At 40.4% G+C, this 20,018-nt stretch overlaps 2 protein-coding genes across 3 annotated transcripts; both read right to left on the reverse strand.

The window, feature by feature from the left end:
* Window positions 1-1,241: 1,241 nt before the first annotated feature.
* LOC103433707 (uncharacterized) lies at window positions 1,242-11,314 on the reverse strand. Of its 2 annotated transcripts, XM_070820698.1 has the most exons (4): window positions 11,076-11,314; window positions 1,810-2,010; window positions 1,659-1,717; window positions 1,242-1,524 (listed from the first exon to the last, which is right to left on the reverse strand). In XM_070820698.1, the coding sequence occupies exons 1-3, from the start codon at window positions 11,184-11,186 to the stop codon at window positions 1,664-1,666; spliced, it is 366 nt and encodes a 121-aa protein (XP_070676799.1). In that variant the 5' UTR covers window positions 11,187-11,314; the 3' UTR covers window positions 1,242-1,524; window positions 1,659-1,663. The 2 variants fall into 2 exon arrangements, with proteins under 2 accessions (XP_070676799.1, XP_070676800.1); XM_070820699.1 differs by lacking the exon at window positions 1,659-1,717.
* Window positions 11,315-14,670: 3,356 nt separating this feature from the next.
* Window positions 14,671-16,442, reverse strand: LOC103419406 (uncharacterized). Its single transcript, XM_008357510.4, has 2 exons — window positions 16,219-16,442; window positions 14,671-14,963 (listed from the first exon to the last, which is right to left on the reverse strand). Exons 1-2 carry the CDS (start codon window positions 16,327-16,329, stop codon window positions 14,736-14,738), a joined length of 339 nt encoding a protein of 112 aa, XP_008355732.1. The 5' UTR covers window positions 16,330-16,442; the 3' UTR covers window positions 14,671-14,735.
* Between the last annotated feature and the right edge of the window lie 3,576 nt (window positions 16,443-20,018).

Here is a 20,018-nt window from a genome sequence, read left to right on the forward strand (position 1 = left end):
CATGCCATTCTGCATATTAGTTGGATCACCAAAATCAGATTAGCTATTTAATTAAGAGATGGATATTGATCCAACAATTATAACACGTTTGGATCCTTTTGAGTTAATGGTCGTTTCCATGGCTCCCACCTGTTCTAATTATCTAATTTATTCTTCGAACTTTATACTTGTGGTGGAGTTCTTCGAATTTTATACTTAGGATAGACAAGTAAAATGCGTTTCCATCTTCGCAATGGTGCAGCTGACGTATATTCATGGTGTCTTCCTTGTTCAACCATGGCTGTAACTAATATACATTCATGCGTGTCCAGTTTCCCAAAACCTCATTAACAATAACACAATATTCAAAAGGGTTTTGACGTAACTATGTGTAAATTTTAAGGGCAATTGGGTCTATTAAAGTAGAATTTTGGCTATATTTGAAATATTTTATAAAAACTGACATTTTTGAATTTGCATGTTAAATTTTTGCTATATACAATAACTTCTCAATCTAAGAGACAAAGTGTGTACATACAGTCTATAACTTTTTACGATACTAATAAATTTATTCAACGACGTTACAGTGCACCATATAACAGCATTTGACATCGTGCAATGTAATTGTTAGACGTTGAGCACCAAGGGGAGGAGGTTGTGATGCCACTTTCTCACAACTCACAAGATTTGCACATGCATTTGAGTAAAACAAACGAAAGAACCATCCTAACTAATACCAGAGGCAGACATGGTATGCTAACAGATGCAATTTAGCTACACAGATTTTCAACCCAAGGTTCCAAACACAACATTTAACAATTCCGCCGATTAACCACGGACAGAGTTCTGGAAAGTATAAACGCAGTTACGCAGATGGGGACTAGATCAAGAACAAAAAAAAAAAAGGTCGTACCCAGTGCACAAGGCTCCCGCTTTACGCAGGGTCTGGGAGAGGTGAATGTCGGCTAGCCTTACCCCCATTTATGGAGAGGCTGCTCCCAAGTCTCGAACCCGAGACCTACCGCTCATGGGCGAAGGCACTTGCCATCGCACCAAGTGCGACCTCTGGACTAGATCAAGAACAGATTGGTAATAATGTGCTTCTATGAATTGCAAGCATGATGTGCAAGAAACTGTGCCTATTCTCCCTCGAGAAAGTCCGATTTCTAATATAGACTTAGAAAACAAATCCGAGTTTAAGATATAGAACAGACCCGGACAGATGCAAACACCAGATAAAATGGATGAACATAACACCAGGATTGCCAACTACGGGGTTCCATAACATCATTGATCAGTACCAGATGAAAATAACTTATGCCAAACGGAGAATACAACAAGCCTTCAAACATTCCATTAGGTTCTACTTAAGCATACATACGGAAAATGACAATAAAGTCGTCTGTGATTTCAAAGTACCGTGATAATAATACGAAACCACCACTACATATAAAGCTGTCTGAAAGTTCATGGCGAACTTGAGACATTGTTCAAATGGTAAAACGTACTCTAAAAGGTAGACCCGTTCCATCCAAAGTTGGAACCCTGCAGAATAGCAAACATCGGAATCATCAAACATAGGAACAAGTAGAATAAAATGCTACTAAACATGAGTTTGGTTCCTGCGAGAAGCTAAAAGGAGCAGTGCTTGAGGTTTTAAACAGTAAAGATTTATTTACATGATCTAGTTCTGGTGTAAAGCATGCAAACACTGTGCATATTCTTGACTCTGATGGGCCTAAACACACAGGAAGAATGCAATGAGAAGAAGCCATGCATATGCAAATGACCCTTTCTATGGAAAATTAAAAAGGCGAGATGTTGGCTTGCCTTGGTGTCATAGAACTTGAGAAAAAATCGTGACTTGGGAACAGACAACTTTGACTCAAGAATTGCAGCAATTGCAGCACTTAGCTTCTTGTTCACATCAGGATTAAGGCCACCAATGGAGACCAACTCAGCGTATGCAGCTGGCTGCTCAGTCCCACCAAAAGATATGGGTACGGATCCCTTCAGCACAATCATCACATACTGCATATCAACACATTCAACAGGATCACCATCAACCAAAGCATAAAAAGTTTAACCCCAAAACGTCACTATGAACTTAGAATGTATAATTCTTGTCCAATATCAGTAGAGCATTAATTTTTTTCTCAGCTAATTCAAGGATAAAACGACATTGAAGTTATCATCAAAAGGCATGCCTATGAGGCTATAACTCAAGGGAAGTGATTTTCGCAAACCCTATTTCTCCTCCTACACACCATGCTTACGGCCTTTCGATTGAATAAATTAAAGGATAATCAAGGGACAGAAATAACCAAGCTTGTACAGAGGAGAGAACTTGTGTCCGAAAATCATTTTCCTAACTCTATTATTTCGCTCATCCATGACTAACAATCCTTCTGGGAGTGATTACGGCAGGACAAAATCACTTCTAGTGTGATCAGCAAAATTGAAAAGTTCTTAAGTGATTACAGGCAGGCATAAACCCTAAGGCTATTCGACCGACAAAACATAAGAATTAGTGGGAGCTGAAAAATAAATTTTTCTTTCTATTATAAGTGAAAAGGGCAGGAGAAAGGATATTGCATCTATCTAGAGTTGCTCCCTTATCCAGGCGATTCGTTCTATTCTCTCTGAGGTCGGGTACTGGTAGGTGAAGCATCTAGCTTAGGGGTTTGAGTCGAATTGCTGAAAGGCCTTTGTTAGTGATTCTCCAATTTCGTAAAACAAGCCCTAAGAACTACATTATCTCCAAAACAACAACAACAACAACAACAACAACAACAAAGCCTTTTCCCACTAAGTGGGGTCGGCTATATGAATCCTAGAACGCCATTGCGCTCGGTTTTGTGTCATGTCCTCCGTTAGATCCAAGTACTCTAAGCCTTTTCTTAGAGTCTCTTCCAAAGTTTTCCTAGGACTTCCTCTACCCCTTCGGCCCTGAACCTCTGTCCCGTAGTCACATCTTCGAACCGGAGCGTCAGTCGGCCTTCTTTGCACATGTCCAAATCACCGGAACCGATTTTCTCTCATCTTTCCTTCAATTTCGGCTACTCCTACTTTACCTCGGATATCCTCATTCTCAATCTTATCCTTTCTCGTGTGCCCACACATCCCACGAAGCATCCTCATCTCTGCTACACCCATTTTGTGTACGTGTTGATGTTTCACCGCCCGACATTCTGTGCCATACAACATCGCTGGCCTTATTGCCGTCTTATAAAATTTTCCCTTGAGCTTCAGTGGCCTACGACGGTCACACAACATGTTGGATGCACTCTTACACTTCATCCATCAAGCTCGTATTCTATGGTTGAGATCTCCATCTAATTCTCCGTTCTCTTGTAAGATAGATCCTAGGTAGCGAAAACGGTCGCTTTTTGTGATCTTCGCTAAATTGCTCCGGTCATTAGTGTGGATAAGTATATAAATGGATAGAGATAGGAAAGCAAACACAAGATGTACGTGGTTCACCCAGATTGGCTACGTCCACGGAATAGAAGAGTTCTCATTAATTGTGAAGGGTTTACACAAGTACATAGGTTCAAGCTCTCCTTTAGTGAGTACAAGTGAATGATTTAGTACAAATAACATTAGAGTACAAATGACATTAGGAAATATTGTGGGAGAATGATCTCGTAATCACGAAACTTCTAAGTATCGGAGTGTGGTATCGACTTGCCTTATCTGTCTCATAGGTAGATGTGGCAGCTTCTCTGGAAGTACTCTTCCTCCATCCAGGGGTGGTATCTTTAACTGGTGGAGATGCACAAGGTAATGTATCAATTTCACTTGAAGCTTACTTGTAGTTTCAGGCTTGGTCAAGCGCGAAACAAACCATGTAGTAGGAGTCCCCCAACTCGCCGAGCTAGGGGATTTGCTGAAAGAGGTGACAGACAAGGTAAGCAATCAGAGCTCCGGCTGATTGTTCACCTTCTCCCCATCTTGCAGCAGCATGAAGGATAAAGAGAAGAAAAATGAGAAGAGATGATATGGGATACTTTTGCTTTTGAAGAAGTAACTTTCCACAGGCTTATTCTTGAACTGAGCTGGAGGGTTTTCTGGTTTCCTCCAGAGTATAAGGCCGACTGAAGAATTTGAGGGTCAAAACAAGTCCATCAAATCTAGAGTACGTTCGACCCTGCTGATATGGGATACTTTTGCTTTTGACAGAGTAATGGATGGATCGGCACGTGTGCTGTTACGCTTGTCTCCACATGCTTCCTTGTATCCTTCGCACTTGCCCTATCTGTTCCTCAAGCAGATACGGTATCTTCCCTGGCAACATAAGATGTTGAAGATGAGTACTCGAGAGCAATGCCAGGTAAGTAATCAGGTAAGGGGTTCCAGGCTGTCAGTTCCTGGCTGGGAGCTTGATTTCAAGTGCTGACTGATTGCTCTCTTTCTCCTTGTCTTGCAGGTAAAAACAAGGCCAAAGGAAAAGACAGGGAAAAAGCATGATATGGGATACTCTTGCTTTTAACCCTGATGATATGAGATATTCTTGCTCTAGTATAGCTTGTTTGCAGAGGTATTATCGGGGGGAAAGAAAGCTGAATATTTCGAAAGGCTTCGTTGGGAGTGCCCTCTCAGATATGAGGAAGGGTTGAGCATTTTTGCAGGTCTGCCTGTCCGTTGGGGATGGAGGTCGACATATATAGGAGTCTCCCTAACAACAAGTAGTAATGCTATTCCTTTACCCTGCTTGGTCATAGCACGGTAGTGGGAGCTGCCAGCTTCACATGTTTTAACTCTGTCAGAGCACTTTGAAAAAGTGGTATGTGGTATCTGGCTCTCGAGATTCGGAGAACGATGCTTCTTCGATTTTTGAGAAAGCAATCATGGTGGGGGTCTGGCTCTCGAGATTCGGGGAGCAGTGTCTCTTCGATTTTTGAGAAAGTAATCATGTTGGGAGTCTGGCTCTCGAGATTCGGAAGGCGGTGCCTCTTCGATTTTGGAGTAAGCAATCTTGTTGGGAGTGTTTTCTCGGATGTGAGTAAAGGTTGGGCATGTTTGCTAGTCTACCTTGCCACGAAGCACGGAGGTTGACACACAAGGACTTTCCAATTATCCAGCAGTGGTACTGTTCCTTTACCCTTGTGGGTAATAATATGGTAGCTAGACCTTCAAAATTTATGTGTCTAAACTTTGTTAGTGCTGTTTCTTTGCTATTCTTTTACCTTTCTTGGTCAGAGCGATGTAGTGGGAGCTGCAAGCTTCACGTGCTCAACTTTGGCAGAGACTTTGACAAAGTTATCTGTGGTACCCATGAGCTATTGTTGCGTGTGGGAAGTGGGTGATTGAACAGTAAGATTCATGTGCTTTCTACTTCACCAGAAGTCTTCGACAGAATGCCCATAATTTCCGCAAAGCTGAGTGTGCGTGTGACAGGTGCTGAAGGTGCCTCTTTGATTTCTGAGATCGGCCCTCGTGGTCTCTGAGCAGCCCAGCTTTTGAGAAAGCGAGCGCCTCTTCGATTGATTCGGAGAACGATGCCTCTTCGATTTTTGAGAAAGCAATCATGCTGGGGGTCTGGCTCTCGAGATTCGGGGAGCAGTGTCTCTTCGATTTTTGAAAAAGTAATCATGTTGGGAGTCTGGCTCTCGAGATTCGGAGGGTGGTGCCTCTTCGATTTTGGAGCAAGCAATCTTGTTGGGAGTGTTTTCTCAAATGTGAGTAAAGGTTGGGCATGTTTGCTAGTCTACCTTGCCACGAAGCACAGAGGTTGACACACAAGGACTTTCCAATTATCCAGCAATGGTACTGTTCCTTTACCCTCTCTTCGATTTTTGAGAAAGTAGTCATGTTGGGAGTCTGGCTCTCGAGATTCGGAGGACGGTGCCTCTTCGATTTTGGAGCAAGCAATCTTATTGGGAGTGTTTTCTCGAATGTGAGTAAAGGTTGGGCATGTTTGCTAGTCTACCTTGCCACGAGGCACAGAGGTTGACACACAGGGACTTTCCAATTATCCTACAGTGGTACTGTTCCTTTACCCTTGTGGGTAATAATATGGTAGCTAGACCTTCAAAATTTATGGGTCTAAACTTTGTTAGTGCTGTTTCTTTGCTATTCTTTTACCCTTCTTGGTCAGAGCGATGTAGTGGGAGCTGCAAGCTTCACGTGCTCAACTTTGGCAGAGAACTTTGGCAAAGTTATCTGTGGTACCCATGAGCTATTGCTGCGTGTGGGAAGTGGGTGATTGGACAGTAAGATTCATGTGTTTTCTACTTCCCCAGAAGTCTTCGACAGAATACCCATAATTTCCGCAAAGCTGAGTGTACGTGTGACAGGTGCTGACAAGGCTGGAAAAGTAGGTGCCTCTTCGATTTCTGAGATCGGCCCTCGTGGTCTCTGAGGAGCCCAGCTTTTGAGGAAGCGAGCGCCTCTTCGATTTCTGAGATCGGCTTTCGTGGTCTTTGAGCAGCCCAACTTTTGAGAAAGCAAACACCTCTTCGATTTATGAGATCAACCCTCGTGGTCTCTAAGCAGCCCAGCTTTTGAGAAAGCAAACGCCTCTTCGATTTCTGAGCAGGCGCCTCTTCGATGTCTGAAGCTCCGTCGAGTGCAGCTTTTTATAGGGGCTGGCATTAAGTTCCAAAGCACACTTGAATCTCCACCAGTAGAAGCTCCATTCTTGCACTTCTAAGATCTTGATTTGTCCGACCTCTTCTCTCTTCAATACCTTTGAAAATGTCTGGCCCCTCCGACCGTCGTTTTGACTTGAACCTTGTTGAAGAGGCAGCCCCGCCTTCTCCAGACAACATATGGCGCCCATCCTTCGTCTCCCCTACTGGTCCTCTTACCGTTGGGGATTCCGTGATGAAGAATGATATGACCGCTGCGGTGGTGGCCAGGAACCTTCTCACTCCCAAAGATAACAGACTACTTTCCAAACGGTCTGATGAGTTAGCTGTTAAGGATTCACTGGCTCTCAGTGTTCAGTGTGCAGGTTCTGTGTCTAATATGGCCCAACGCCTATTTGCTCGAACCCGCCAAGTTGAGTCATTGGCGGCCGAAGTGATGAGTCTCAAACAGGAGATTAGAGGGCTCAAGCATGAGAATAAACAGTTGCACCGACTCGCACATGACTATGCTACAAACATGAAGAGGAAGCTTGACCAGATGAAGGAAACTGATGGTCAGGTTTTACTTGATCATCAGAGATTTGTGGGTTTGTTCCAAAGGCATTTATTGCCTTCGTCTTCTGGGGCTGTACCGCGTAATGAAGCTCCAAATGATCAACCTCTGATGCCTCCTCCTTCTAGGGTTCTGTCCAGTACTGAGGCTCCGAATGATCCCCCTCCGATGCCTTCTCTTTCTGGGGCTCTACCGACTGCTGAGACTTCTCCTAAGCAACCTTTGTGAAGGCTCCATCTTGTTTGTTTATTTTGACTCATGTATATGTACATATTTGTAGCTTATCGGGGATATCAATAAATAAGTTTTCCTTCATTTCAACGTATTGTGTTAAATACACCAAAGCCTTCTTCGCTAAGTTCTTTGAATTTTCTTTTGTTGAAGCTTGTATGTTGAAGCTTTCTGAGTGGAGCATGTAGGTTGGGGTAGTGTTCCCTTAATTTTTCGAGTGAGGAAAACTTCTCGGTTGGAGACTTGGAAAATCCAAGTCACTGAGTGGGATCGGCTATATGAATCTTAGAACGCCATTGTGCTCGGTCCTGTATCATGTCCTTCGTTAGATCCAAGTACTCTAAGTCTTTTCTTAGAGTCTCTTCCAAAGTTTTCCTAGGTCTTCCTCTACCCCTTCGGCCCTGAACCTCTGTCCCATAGTCGCATCTTCTAATCGGAGCGTCAGTAGGCCTTCTTTGCACATGTCCAAACCACCGTAACCGATTTTCTCTCATCTTTCCTTCAATTTCGGCTACTCCTACTTTACCCCGGATATCCTCATTCCTAATCTTATCCTTTCTCGTGTGCCCACACATCCAACGAAGCATCCTCATCTCCGCTACACCCATTTTGTGTACGTGTTGATGCTTCACCGCCCAACATTCTGTGCCATACAGCATCGCCGGCCTTATTGCCGTCCTATAGAATTTTCCTTTGAGCTTCAGTGGCATACGGCGGTCACACAACACGCCAGATGCACTCTTCCACTTCATCCATCCAGCTTGTATTCTATGGTTGAGATCTCCATCTAATTCTCCGTTCTTTTGCAAGATAGATCCTAGGTAACGAAAACGGTCGCTCTTTGGTATTTCTTGATCTCCGATCCTCACCCCTAACTCGTTTTGGCCTCCATCTGCACTGAACTTGCACTTCATATATTCTGTCTTTGATCGGCTTAGGCGAAGACCTTTAGATTCCAACACTTCTCTCCAAAGGTTAAGCTTTGCATTTACCCCTTCCTGAGTTTCATCTATCAACACTATATCGTCTGCGAAAAGCATACACCAAGGAATATCATCTTGAATATGTCCTGTTAACTCATCAATTACCAACGCAAAAAGGTAAGGACTTAAGGATGAGCCTTGATGTAATCCTACAGTTATGGGAAAGCTTTCGGTTTGTCCTTCATGAGTTCTTACGGCAGTCTTTGCTCCTTCATACATATCCTTTATAGCTTGGATATATGCTACTCGTACTCCTTTCTTCTCTAAAATCCTCCAAAGAATGTCTCTTGGGACCCTATCATACGCTTTTTCCAAATCTATAAAGACCATGTGTAAATCCTTTTTCCCATCTCTATATCTTTCCATCAATCTTCGTAAGAGATAGATTGCCTCCATGGTTGAGCGCCCTGGCATGAACCCGAATTGGTTGTCCGAAACCCGTGTCTCTTGCCTCAATCTATGCTCAATGACTCTCTCCCAGAGCTTCATTGTATGACTCATTAACTTAATACCCCTATAGTTCATGCAATTTTGTACGTCGCCCTTATTCTTGTAGATAGGCACCAAAGTGCTCGTTCGCCACTCATTTGGCATCTTCTTCGTTTTCAAAATCCTATTGAAAAGGTCAGTGAGCCATGTTATACCTGTCTCTCCCAAAACTTTCCACACTTCGATTGGTATATCGTCTGGGCCTATTGCTTTTCTATGCTTCATCTTCTTCAAAGCTACAACCACTTCTTCCTTCCGGATTCGACGATAAAAAGAGTAGTTTCTACACTCTTCTGAGTTACTCAACTCCCCTAAAGAAGCACTCCTTTCATGTCCTTCATTGAAAAGATTATGAAAATAACCTCTCCATCTGTCTTTAACCGCGTTCTCTGTAGCAAGAACCTTTCCATCCTCATCCTTGATGCACCTCACTTGGTTTAGGTCCCTTGTCTTCTTTTCCCTTGCTCTAGCTAGTTTATAGATATCCAACTCTCCTTCTTTGGTATCTAGTCGTTTATACATATCGTCGTAAGCCGCTAACTTAGCTTCTCTGACCGCTTTCTTCGCCTCTTGCTTCGCTTTTCTATACCTTTCACCATTTTCATCGGTCCTCTCCTTGTATAAGGCTTTACAACATTCCTTCTTAGCCTTCACCTTTGTTTGTACCTCCTCATTCCACCACCAAGATTCCTTTTGGTGTGGGGCAAAGCCCTTGGACTCTCCTAATACCTCTTTTGCTACTTTTCGGATACAACTAGCCATGGAATCCCACATTTGGCTAGCTTCCCCCTCTCTATCCCACACACATTGGGTGATTACCTTCTCTTTGAAAATGGCTTGTTTTTCTTCTTTTAGATTCCACCATCTAGTCCTTGGGCACTTCCAAGTCTTGTTCTTTTGTCTCCCTCTTTTGATATGTACATCCATCACCAACAAGCGATGTTGATTAGCCACGCTCTCTCCTGGTATAACTTTGCAATCCTTACAAGTTATACGATCCCCTTTCCTCATTAGAAGAAAATCTATTTGTGTTTTTGACGACCCACTCTTGTAGGTGATCACATGTTCTTCTCTCTTCTTAAAGAAGGTGTTGGCTAAGAAGAGATCATATGCCATTGCAAAATCCAAGATAGCTTCCCCATCCTCGTTTCTCTCCCCAAAACCATGGCCACCATGAAAACCTCCATAGTTGCCTGTCTCCCTGCCCACGTGTCCATTTAGATCTCCTCCTATAAATAACTTCTCCGTCTGAGCAATTCCTTGCACCAAGTCTCCAAGGTCTTCCCAAAATTTCTCCTTCGAACTCGTATCCAACCCTACTTGAGGTGCGTACGCACTAATCACATTGATAAGTTCTTGTCCTATTACAATCTTGATTGCCATGATTCTATCTCCTACCCTCTTGACATCTACAACATCTTGTGTCAAGGTCTTGTCCACGATGATGCCAACACCGTTTCTCGTTCTATTTGTGCCCGAATACCAAAGTTTAAACCATGAGTTTTCTAGATCCTTTGCCTTACTACCAACCCACTTAGTTTCTTGTAGGCACATAATATTTATCCTTCTCCTCACCATAACTTCCACTACTTCCATAGATTTTCCCGTTAAGGTTCCTATATTCCACGTTCCTAAACGCATTTTGCTCTCTTGAACTCTACCCTTCTGTCCTAGCTTCTTCACCCTCCCCCGTCTAATAGGATCAAAGTACTTCTTTTGTGTGTCCCGTGTAAAGTTGATAGGAGCATATGCTCCCAAACAACTTTGAGTGGAGTCGTTCGAAAAGAAGTTTCTACGGCCCCCTTGCTCATTTAACACTGCATCCGGGTGCCGATGGAGATACAGCGACCCTTGCTCACTTATCACTGTGCTCGGGCCACACAGCGCGCCACTTACGGGTGACACCCTAGCTTTAGCGCCATTTTTCTGAGTGTTCAAGTTATACATCCTAGAAGTAAAGAAATTACTCAGTCATCCCCCAAAATTACTTGGTCGAAATTCCTGAACAAAAAGTGAAAATTACCAAAACGATTTTACCCTAGTTTTGTTTTAGCAAATAGGTAGCTAAAACCAAGCTAATTCACATATATACTCTTAATTCATCAAAAATTAATGAAACTAATTTAAAACATGAACACAGAAATACATGAAATTTACAATTTAGTACAAATATTCTAAAATATCAGTAAAATGTTTGTAAATGTCTGTGAGAGAGAGAGAGAGGGAGAGAGAGGGAGAAAGCCGTACAGCCTCGGGTTTGCCGATGATCTTGGCAACGGTGGAGGTGGCTTCGGAGAGGATGGCGGAGGTGTCCACGCCGTCCAGGTTCACGTTAGCTGAAATGTTCAGGCACGGCATCGTTACGTCTTCCCGATCCTTCTCTCTCTCTCTCTGGCTGTTTCTGCAAATGCGTTGGTAAACAAAAACCCTCACCCTCTCTCAGTCTCTCTCCCCTTATGTTGCAAGAAGGAGGGAGGATAATATCCAAAATGCCCCTTGTGGGTCCGGCATAATATTTTCACTCTTTGGGCCCATTCTAGTACATCAGATCCGATGATCGGCCCAGAAGAGGGGCAAAGCACGACTCCTGTATTTGCATTTCTGGGCCTTCTCGTGTTTAGACTAAAAGTCCTTCAGTTGACTGTAATTGGGCCGAACTTTGGGTCTATTGGCTTGAAACCTAAAGTCTTGTTTAGTATTCTTCTTGGATTCAATTTTTCGTTTTAAAAAATGATGAATGTAGCGGAATTACTTGATACTCAGTCTAAAAAACAAAAATTTAGATCCTGGAAGGATACTGAGGCTTATGCTAGCTATTCATTTACGGAGAGTGACTTTGGGTTCATTTTGATTAACAAACACAACACTACACTAACTTTTAGTCTAATCTAGTCTAGTGAAGGCTAGTGAAGCCAAACAAACACACTGTCTACTATGAGTCTAGAAAATTTTCGCACTCATTGGACAAACAAGCTATTTTTAATGAATTTTATGGTACATGTCGTTTTCTGCATACAACAAGAAGCCCTTTATTATTGAATCTTAAAGTTTCACTCGTAGCTTTCCACTTTCCTCGTATTTGATTTGATGAGTTTAGATTTTCTTTTGTCTGATTCTTTTTTTAATAATTTATTTACACTCGTAAACTACCACCTTGTTTTGTTTTGTTCCCCTTTACACACCTTGAATTTTAGGATGTGACAATTTTGAATGCTAGAAATTCTCCGTATATTAAATTGAACAGACACCTTACTTTAGGGAGGGTGCTGAAAGTATTTCATACTAGATCATGAAGTTTTGTATTGGTTTATGGAAGATTTTGGACATCTTCACCGATTGCTAATTCATTTTGTGTTAGATACTTATATCACTTTGTCCATTGTTCCATTTCTTAGAACTAGCAAGGTTAGTACAGGAATATTCACACGTTGATGATGTCGATTAACTCCGCTTTTGGGCCGAATTTCAACTTTAGTGGGACTAGGTGGGACTCATCCGGCTATCGACCTCGCTAGAGGGTCATAGATAGTCCCCCCAAAATGAAATGGACTGCTAATACCGCTCTTTGCTTCATCTACTTTGTCTACTCGCGTCGCGTTCTCTTCCTACTGGACGGCCTCGCCGTCAAATCCTCCCACTCTCTCCCTGCATGGATCTTCCCTTGCTATATCTATGTGCACCGCCAACCCAACCCACCGCTTGAGTCCCAAAATCTATTTACCACCACCGATGGGTCGGGTTCGATCCAGTGGATCAATTAGAAAATAGGAAGTTTACTTGATATTACGATCAGCTGAGGGCTGGGGTTGACAACCGAAGGCTAGGTTTGAAAACTGAGGTTCAAAGGTTGGGTTCGAAGACAGAGGTTTGAAGGCAAAAAACGGATTGCAAAGATCTGCTGGAGAAATTGGATCAATTTGGGTTTTTCCAAGCACTACTCTCTCTTTTGATCTTTGGGATCCAAGCAATGAACTTGTCATCTGGGATTTTAACAATTTGTCTAGTTTAAAAGATTTGCTGGAAAATTGGATTGTTTGGGTTTATTTTTAATTGGGTTCAACTGGGTTTTCTGGATTTGAATAATTGGTGATATAGATCGGTTCTTTTGTTTTGGTCATTTTTTATTTTACATTTATTCTTCGAATTTATGTTGTTCTTACATTGAAGATAAAGATTTGGAAATGTTGATTGTGCTATTCTTCAATGGATATTTTACAAGTTGTTTGGTTGTTGAGAAAACTAACGAAGAATCGTAATTTTATTTGCCATAGATTGTGGGTTATGGATGCATGTTTGATTCCAAATGTGGTTGCAATGTCTGAAAATTAGTTGAGTTTCTTTCACATAGTTGAGAGCTCAAAAGCCCCCATTTCTTTCAAACATTGATAAGTATTTCATTATCCTCCTTTATAGTCCGACATTGCACCAAACACTTCACTAAGTTAGTCCAGTTTAGTCTAATTTAAACCAGTCCAGCTTAGTCCCTGCAACTAGTCCAGTCCGAGACAGTCCGGTGCAACAAACGCACCCATATGGACTAACTTGAGTCAAAGTTCTGTTGGTTTTTTAGTATAAAAATTGAAGTTTAAAATAGGATTGCTGAAGTTTTTCCAACATTTTGAACAAGATATCCGTCGCCCGTTATATTTAGTCTTACTTGCTCCAAATTTACATGTGATTTGTATATCATCTCTTGTTGTACAATTTGACTAGTTTGTCACAAAACATGTGAATAGTTGGTGATAAATGAAAGGACACAACCCTCCTCATAGAGAGGAAAACTACTTCCTCAAGGATGCATATGGTATGGTCCAGCCTAACACCACCCGGTGGTGAATGCTTATGTAGCTGGGACGCATAAATGGTAAACTTTCCGGATTCAAAAGCAACGGTGCAATGAATTTCATCTTTTCTTTTTGCACAGCACTCAAATGTCATATCTTTCGAGGTTTTTTTGGCGCTATTATCCGCAATTCAAAAAGAACAAGGAAAATTTAACGAAAAGTTCTTGGTACTGTTCATTTTAACGAAAAATTACATTTTTACACTAAAAAGTCAATCCTTGTACTATTCATTTTACCCTTTATTTTGTTTTTATTGTTAAAACTCAAAGTTTTCAAGCTATTTTCATTAGTTTTCCTAAAGAACAATACTTGTGAATTATGCACTTTTCTTAAATGTATTTTTCAGCAAAAAGAAAGAATATATATATATATATAATTTAAAATGTGTAATGAGTTTTTTAAAATGTCAATAATAATATTTTTTTTTTTGTGAATCTTCCGTTGGTGGTAGTGGGTGGGACCCAATTCTCTTTTCTCTCTTTCATTTCCACCATTTGGGACTTGAGTTGAGATCGTATAGGACTACTTTATGAAGCATTTTTGTTCCTAAGGGCATTTGTTAGAAACATATTGAAAAATTTTATTAAAAAATTCAAGTGCAAGTTCTTTTTAGAAAAGCAATTGGGAGTGCTTTCTAAATGTTTTTTTTTTTTGGAAAGAGTATGTTGCAAAATCATTTTTAAGTATTTTCGTCAACAAAAGCAGAAATATTTTTAATTACCAGAAAACATTTTTTACTGTTCTAAAAACAATTCTAAACAAACTCGTATCTGTCATATAACTTTTGGATTGAGATCAAAATCAAATTTGAGTTTTGTGTCTATGGTTCATTGGAGAAGCCCTTATCTGTATGGACCCATATGAAAAGTTAGCCTATTGCGTGGATGACAAGAAAAAAGTATGTTCCCAAATATTATTGGACTAGATAAAGAACTTCACTATTTGGAATTGCTACTATTCAGTTGTTGATTTTTTGCATCACAAGTTCACACCGTGCATAAAAACAATAGATCGGATTTATCATCCCTTATTTTGTTGAAGAACAACATCAGGTATTTTCATTTTACAGTTTAGATCCTGTAGGAGTACTTAAATCAACAACTTTAAGAAAAAATCGGGTTTTTGGGATCGAAAGCTTGGACTCAAAAATCGTGCCGAGAGTGGCGATCAGCTGCCTCTTCACGGTCGTGGTAATGCCACCCATTGCTACTAACTCGCCATATGATGCCGGTATAGTGGTACTCTTCCCGAACGATATGGGCACCGATCCCTTAAGTACCACCATCACAAACTGCAAGCAAAGAGACGTTCAATATTTAAAAAAAAACAGTGAGCATTCGAGGAATGCTGAGTATAGCCGTTCATGTGCGAGTCAATAACTCTTAATCATTACTGATGCATTGTCAAGCGCCTACATGGCCGAGACAGAACCACTCGCATATGGACGACATGTACTCGAGTACAACCCTAGATAAGATCAGCTGGCACGTAAGAGTCAAATTAGGCAGAAATGCGTAAGCAGTAGTGACTATTAAGTGAGGAAGTAGTGCGATTCCAACCAAATGGACAGGACAGCTACTCCAGTGCCTTATATTGTGTCAACAAGTGGTCCTTAATCACTCCTAATTAATACACTAGTTAATCAGATAGCAACTGACTTTTAGAATTTAAAACCCTAATCTCCTCGTCAACCGGACATCTTCAATCACTGCTAGAGTTTCCTACCCCAAAAACAAACGTTAAAAAAAAATTAAAAAAAAAAAAAAATCACTACCAGATTGAATAGAGTCTCTCAGCAGCCCTTGAACTTCAACAGAAGGGCTTCGGCTAAGGCAGGAGAATAACTTACTTACATTCGAAAAGTTATTGCGGTGATAACAACAACCTATAAGTAATACATCATGTCATCGCAAAGTTAAACGCGTGACAGTATATTATTGGCTTGGAATGTTGACACAATGACATACTAGGTGTTGTTGTTTCTCATTTTTGAACCATCAAAAAATCCCCTTATTCGATCAGATTATGACATGGCATCCCCATCTGCTTAAGCTGACTTTCAAACTTGGCAGATGAATGAACAGAACCCCAGAATTACCATTTTACAGAGATGAGATTTTGATGCTGGTTAATTGATTAGAGAAACGTTCTTTCGATTCTATAACTCAAAAGACTTATTGAAAAAAAACCAATCCAGATGAAATCCCACTTCTGAATAAAGAGCAAAACGAAAACAAGACAGAATAAGTGATTCGCAGAACCCAAAAGGATGTTCATATCTCAATGCTACATAAACAATCAAAACCCTAGGTTTAGACTCTAGAAATAATCACTTGTACATTAGAGAACTCTGGCCACTCAAACGTTACCTAATTTGGGTTGTAAACAAAAAGTTAAACCTATTGTTCTTTACAATTAACGGTTAACTAACAGACGCTGCAAACTGTTGACACCCGATTTCCAACATAAACTGTGTATTTTTGTGTGTGTGTGTGAGAGAGAGAGAGAGAGAGAGAGAGAGAGAGAGAGAGAGAGAGAGAGCTTACATTTTCGGGCTTTCCAGTAATGGCAGAGATGGCTTTGGTGGCTTCGGAAAAGATGGAATCAGCGTCGACTCCGTCAAGGTTGACGTTGGTGGAGATATAAAGGCAAGGCATGTTTATGAGCTTCTGATCTTCCTTCTTTTTGGTTTTTTTTGTTGTTGAGTTTTCGACTTCCAAAACCCAAAACTTGGTTGTGAATTTATATTGGGCAATAGCATGGGTTAAAGCTTGAGATTAGAACGAGACAACGGCTCCTTATTAAAAGAGCAAGCCCACTTCATAAAATCTACACGTTTTCCTCATTTTGCTTATACGAGACACTAAATTTTATACAAGAGAAGTGACCATATATTTGGTAACCTCATAACTTACGTATTATTCAGATGACTCAATGATGAAACAACGTTTGCGGCTTGCTTTTAAATTTCGATACTAAATTATTCAAACGTTAGTGGCTATGTAGCGGTATAATCAAACAGTATACATTTTCATTTATAAGTGGAAAGTTTAAGGTTCGATTTTCGTGAATGATGAATTTAATACTAAATATTCCGCACTTGTTAACGTAAATAATGGTGCATAACAATAGGGTACGTGCCATGACAGTTTGAACTCAATTATTAATAATGAAAATGCCAGTCACTTTTTCACAACGAATTTAGGCTTAAACCTTACGGAAAGGGATTCGGAGAGGATCCCTTTCCACCACACTTAGTTCGAGATCCGGACTGTTGGAATTTGATCTAACGACTACATTTATTATAACTTTTAAAGGGCCCATTGTTTATAGCCGTTGAATCAAATTTCAACAGTCCAAATCCCGAACTTGATGAATTTAATGGAAAGAAATCCGGAGATGATCCATTTCCAAACCTTACCATCTCACTTACCTTTTCAATTACAGTATTTTAATCCTCAAGTTGACATGTATATTTTCTCGAGTTGTCATGTTCATTTTCTCTTACCATCCTAAATAATTATAATTATAATTTTTTGTGTGTTTTCCATTCAACTTTTGACATGTGTACGATCACATTAAATTAAAAACTTTAATGTCCTCGAAAATACAAATTCTTGGTTCTTGTATCGTTTGGTATGACGGGACAGGACGAGACGAAACAGAGAGGGAACAAAGATGCCCTCGGATGGAAATAAGGAGGAAGAAGAATGAGACAGAGATGCTATAATTTTGTGTTCCACGGATGTGGAACGAGTTGTTCCAAGAGGGTGAGGTAGAACAAAAATTCATCCAAAATTCGTCCCGTGGAACAACACGTTCCACCCGTTTTAGGCGCGCCAAACGTGAGACGGAATGCCTCTACCCACTCCGTTATGTCCTGTCCCACGTACCAAACGGTACCTTACGCCAGATCCTTTTCCTATGAATCCTAGGGATCTTGTGATCTCATCCGTTCATCGTACATCGTGCGGTCAGAAATTATTTTAAATTAAATATGAATAATATCAAACGAAAACTAATCACACGATATACGATAAACATATGAGATCACGGAATCTCTAGGATTCCTAAGAAAGTGATCCTGCTAAGATCCTTTTCCGTTCCCTTAGGGTGCGTTTGGTACGCAGACGGAACGGAACGGAACGGGACGGGACGGGACGGGACGGGACGGGACGGAACGAAGGTGTAATTTTTGAAAAAGACATGGGGTATATTTGTCTTAAAATGGTAAAACATTGCGTTCCACAAACGTGGAACAAACCCGTTCCAGGGGGGGAGGTGGAACGCAAAAACACTCAAAATCTGTCCCGTGGAACAGTCCGTTCCACCCATTTTTGGCGCACCAAACGCGGGACGGAACGCCTCGTCCCGTTCCGTCCCGTCCCGTCCCACGTACCAAACGCACCCTTATACCCTTAATAAATAAACCAAATTAAATATAAAATAAAATTATAAAGTTCTAGCCCCACCCACTATTTTGAAAAAAAACACAAAACAAAAGGCAAGTCGAGAAGATTACTACTATCATTCATCTTCGGAAATCTAACAAAAATAGAAAGGCGTGTGATATCCACACACCATAGTTTAATTCTCACACATTTTTTTAATTTTCGACCGTTGGATCAGATGAATTGAAAAAGATCAATGGATATAAATTAACAAAGGATGTGTATGGATAGCACACCCCAAATGAAAAATGACTACAGAAACCAAAACAAAAAACAAAACGAAAACGGGCAAGTCGTAGATTTCTCTAATAATTAGAATCATCCTCTTTAACTCATTTCATCTCGAGTTTAAAAAAGAAAAACGAAAAACCAAACAACAATCCCCACATAACAAACCGTCACTACCCCTCTTTTGTGGCGGTTTGCCGCCGCCTCTCCCTGAACTTTATAACTAAAACAATGTAAATTATGCCCTTTAAAAGTTTGACTTTTCTTGCTTAGTCTAGTCTGCCCACATTGAATATAAATAATTTATACAACCATGAGAGTTCTAGAATACAAATCATTTCTCCCCTCCTCCCCGCCGCCGTCGGTTCCGCCGGCTGCTCCCCAATGTGAACAAGCACCTTCCCAACGACAACGAGTCAGCAACACGACTCTCTCTCTCTCTAGGTTATGCTTTGGCCTAGAATTAATTTTAAAGTGGGATTTCACCAATGAAATTCAACCCATTAGCAAGTAATTTGCTTGGGAATGAGAACTTTTCAACATCAAATTCCCAAGAGAACGCTTTCAAAAGTGGAACTTTCTAATGTGATTTTACCAATGAAACTAAAACGTAATGCCAAATACACATTTCTTGTATTTTAAAACTAATAAGGGCATATGTCACTTAGTAATATGGTCTGGTGATATTCATTTTCACTTGTAAGTGAGTTATGTTTGATTATCGCCAAAAGCGAAGTTGAACCACATTATTATGGTAAGCCCATTGTAAAACTTAGTTTACTCCTCTACCCCTTAGTGTAAATACTATCGTTTGTTTAAAAAAAAAAAAAAAAAAACTAATAAGGGTATCTTCAATGGGAGATGTAAATTGTCTTGGAATGGACAATTTATATCTTTTTTTTTAACAAACAATATTATCTACACTAAGGAGGAGAGATATGGACTAAATCTCACAATGAACCAGTAATAATGTTGTTTGAATTTGCCTTTGGTGAGAATCGAATCTAAAACCTTTCACTTACAAGTAAAAAGGAATACCACAAGACCGCAATACTAAGTAGCGGTTCATAAGTTTTACTTCAGTGAGATGGGAAAACCTTTTCTTTCTTTTTTTTGGACATACATGAATTAGTAATTAATCTCCTTCTTTTAGAGCAACTTCAAATCTATTTTTAATTGACTAGTTATTAATTCATGTATGGCCCAAATCTATTTTTAATCGACTAGTTATTAATTCATGTATGGCCCAAAATGTCAACTGAAAATAGATTTGAAGTTGTTGTCAAATTTGACGGCAAATCAATTCATGGCACGGTCATGTCATGGAAGAATTAACATTTCGTTTGGAAAATACTACTATTGTCTTTTTTTCTTGTTATTGGTGATGTTGGCATTTTCACATTTTCTCTGAAGATGCTTTTATGCATCTTTGGTACCATATGAGGCATCAACTTAATTTTAGCCGACCCAAATTGTACCAAAGCATAACCTATAGTGTGAAAGTTCGAACTCAAATAGAAAATTCCAAACATTTACTTGCTTTTCACTAAATTAATTCCTCGAGATTTTTGGGTATCAAGTATTAAAATGTAATTAAATGTGGACTACTATTATATATCAAGTGGCATGCATAGAATACAACTTACTCAGGAGCGACCGTACGCAAT

Source organism: Malus domestica, chromosome 04 (genome assembly GCF_042453785.1).
Source record: "Malus domestica chromosome 04, GDT2T_hap1".
Classification (NCBI taxonomy): domain Eukaryota; kingdom Viridiplantae; phylum Streptophyta; class Magnoliopsida; order Rosales; family Rosaceae; genus Malus; species Malus domestica.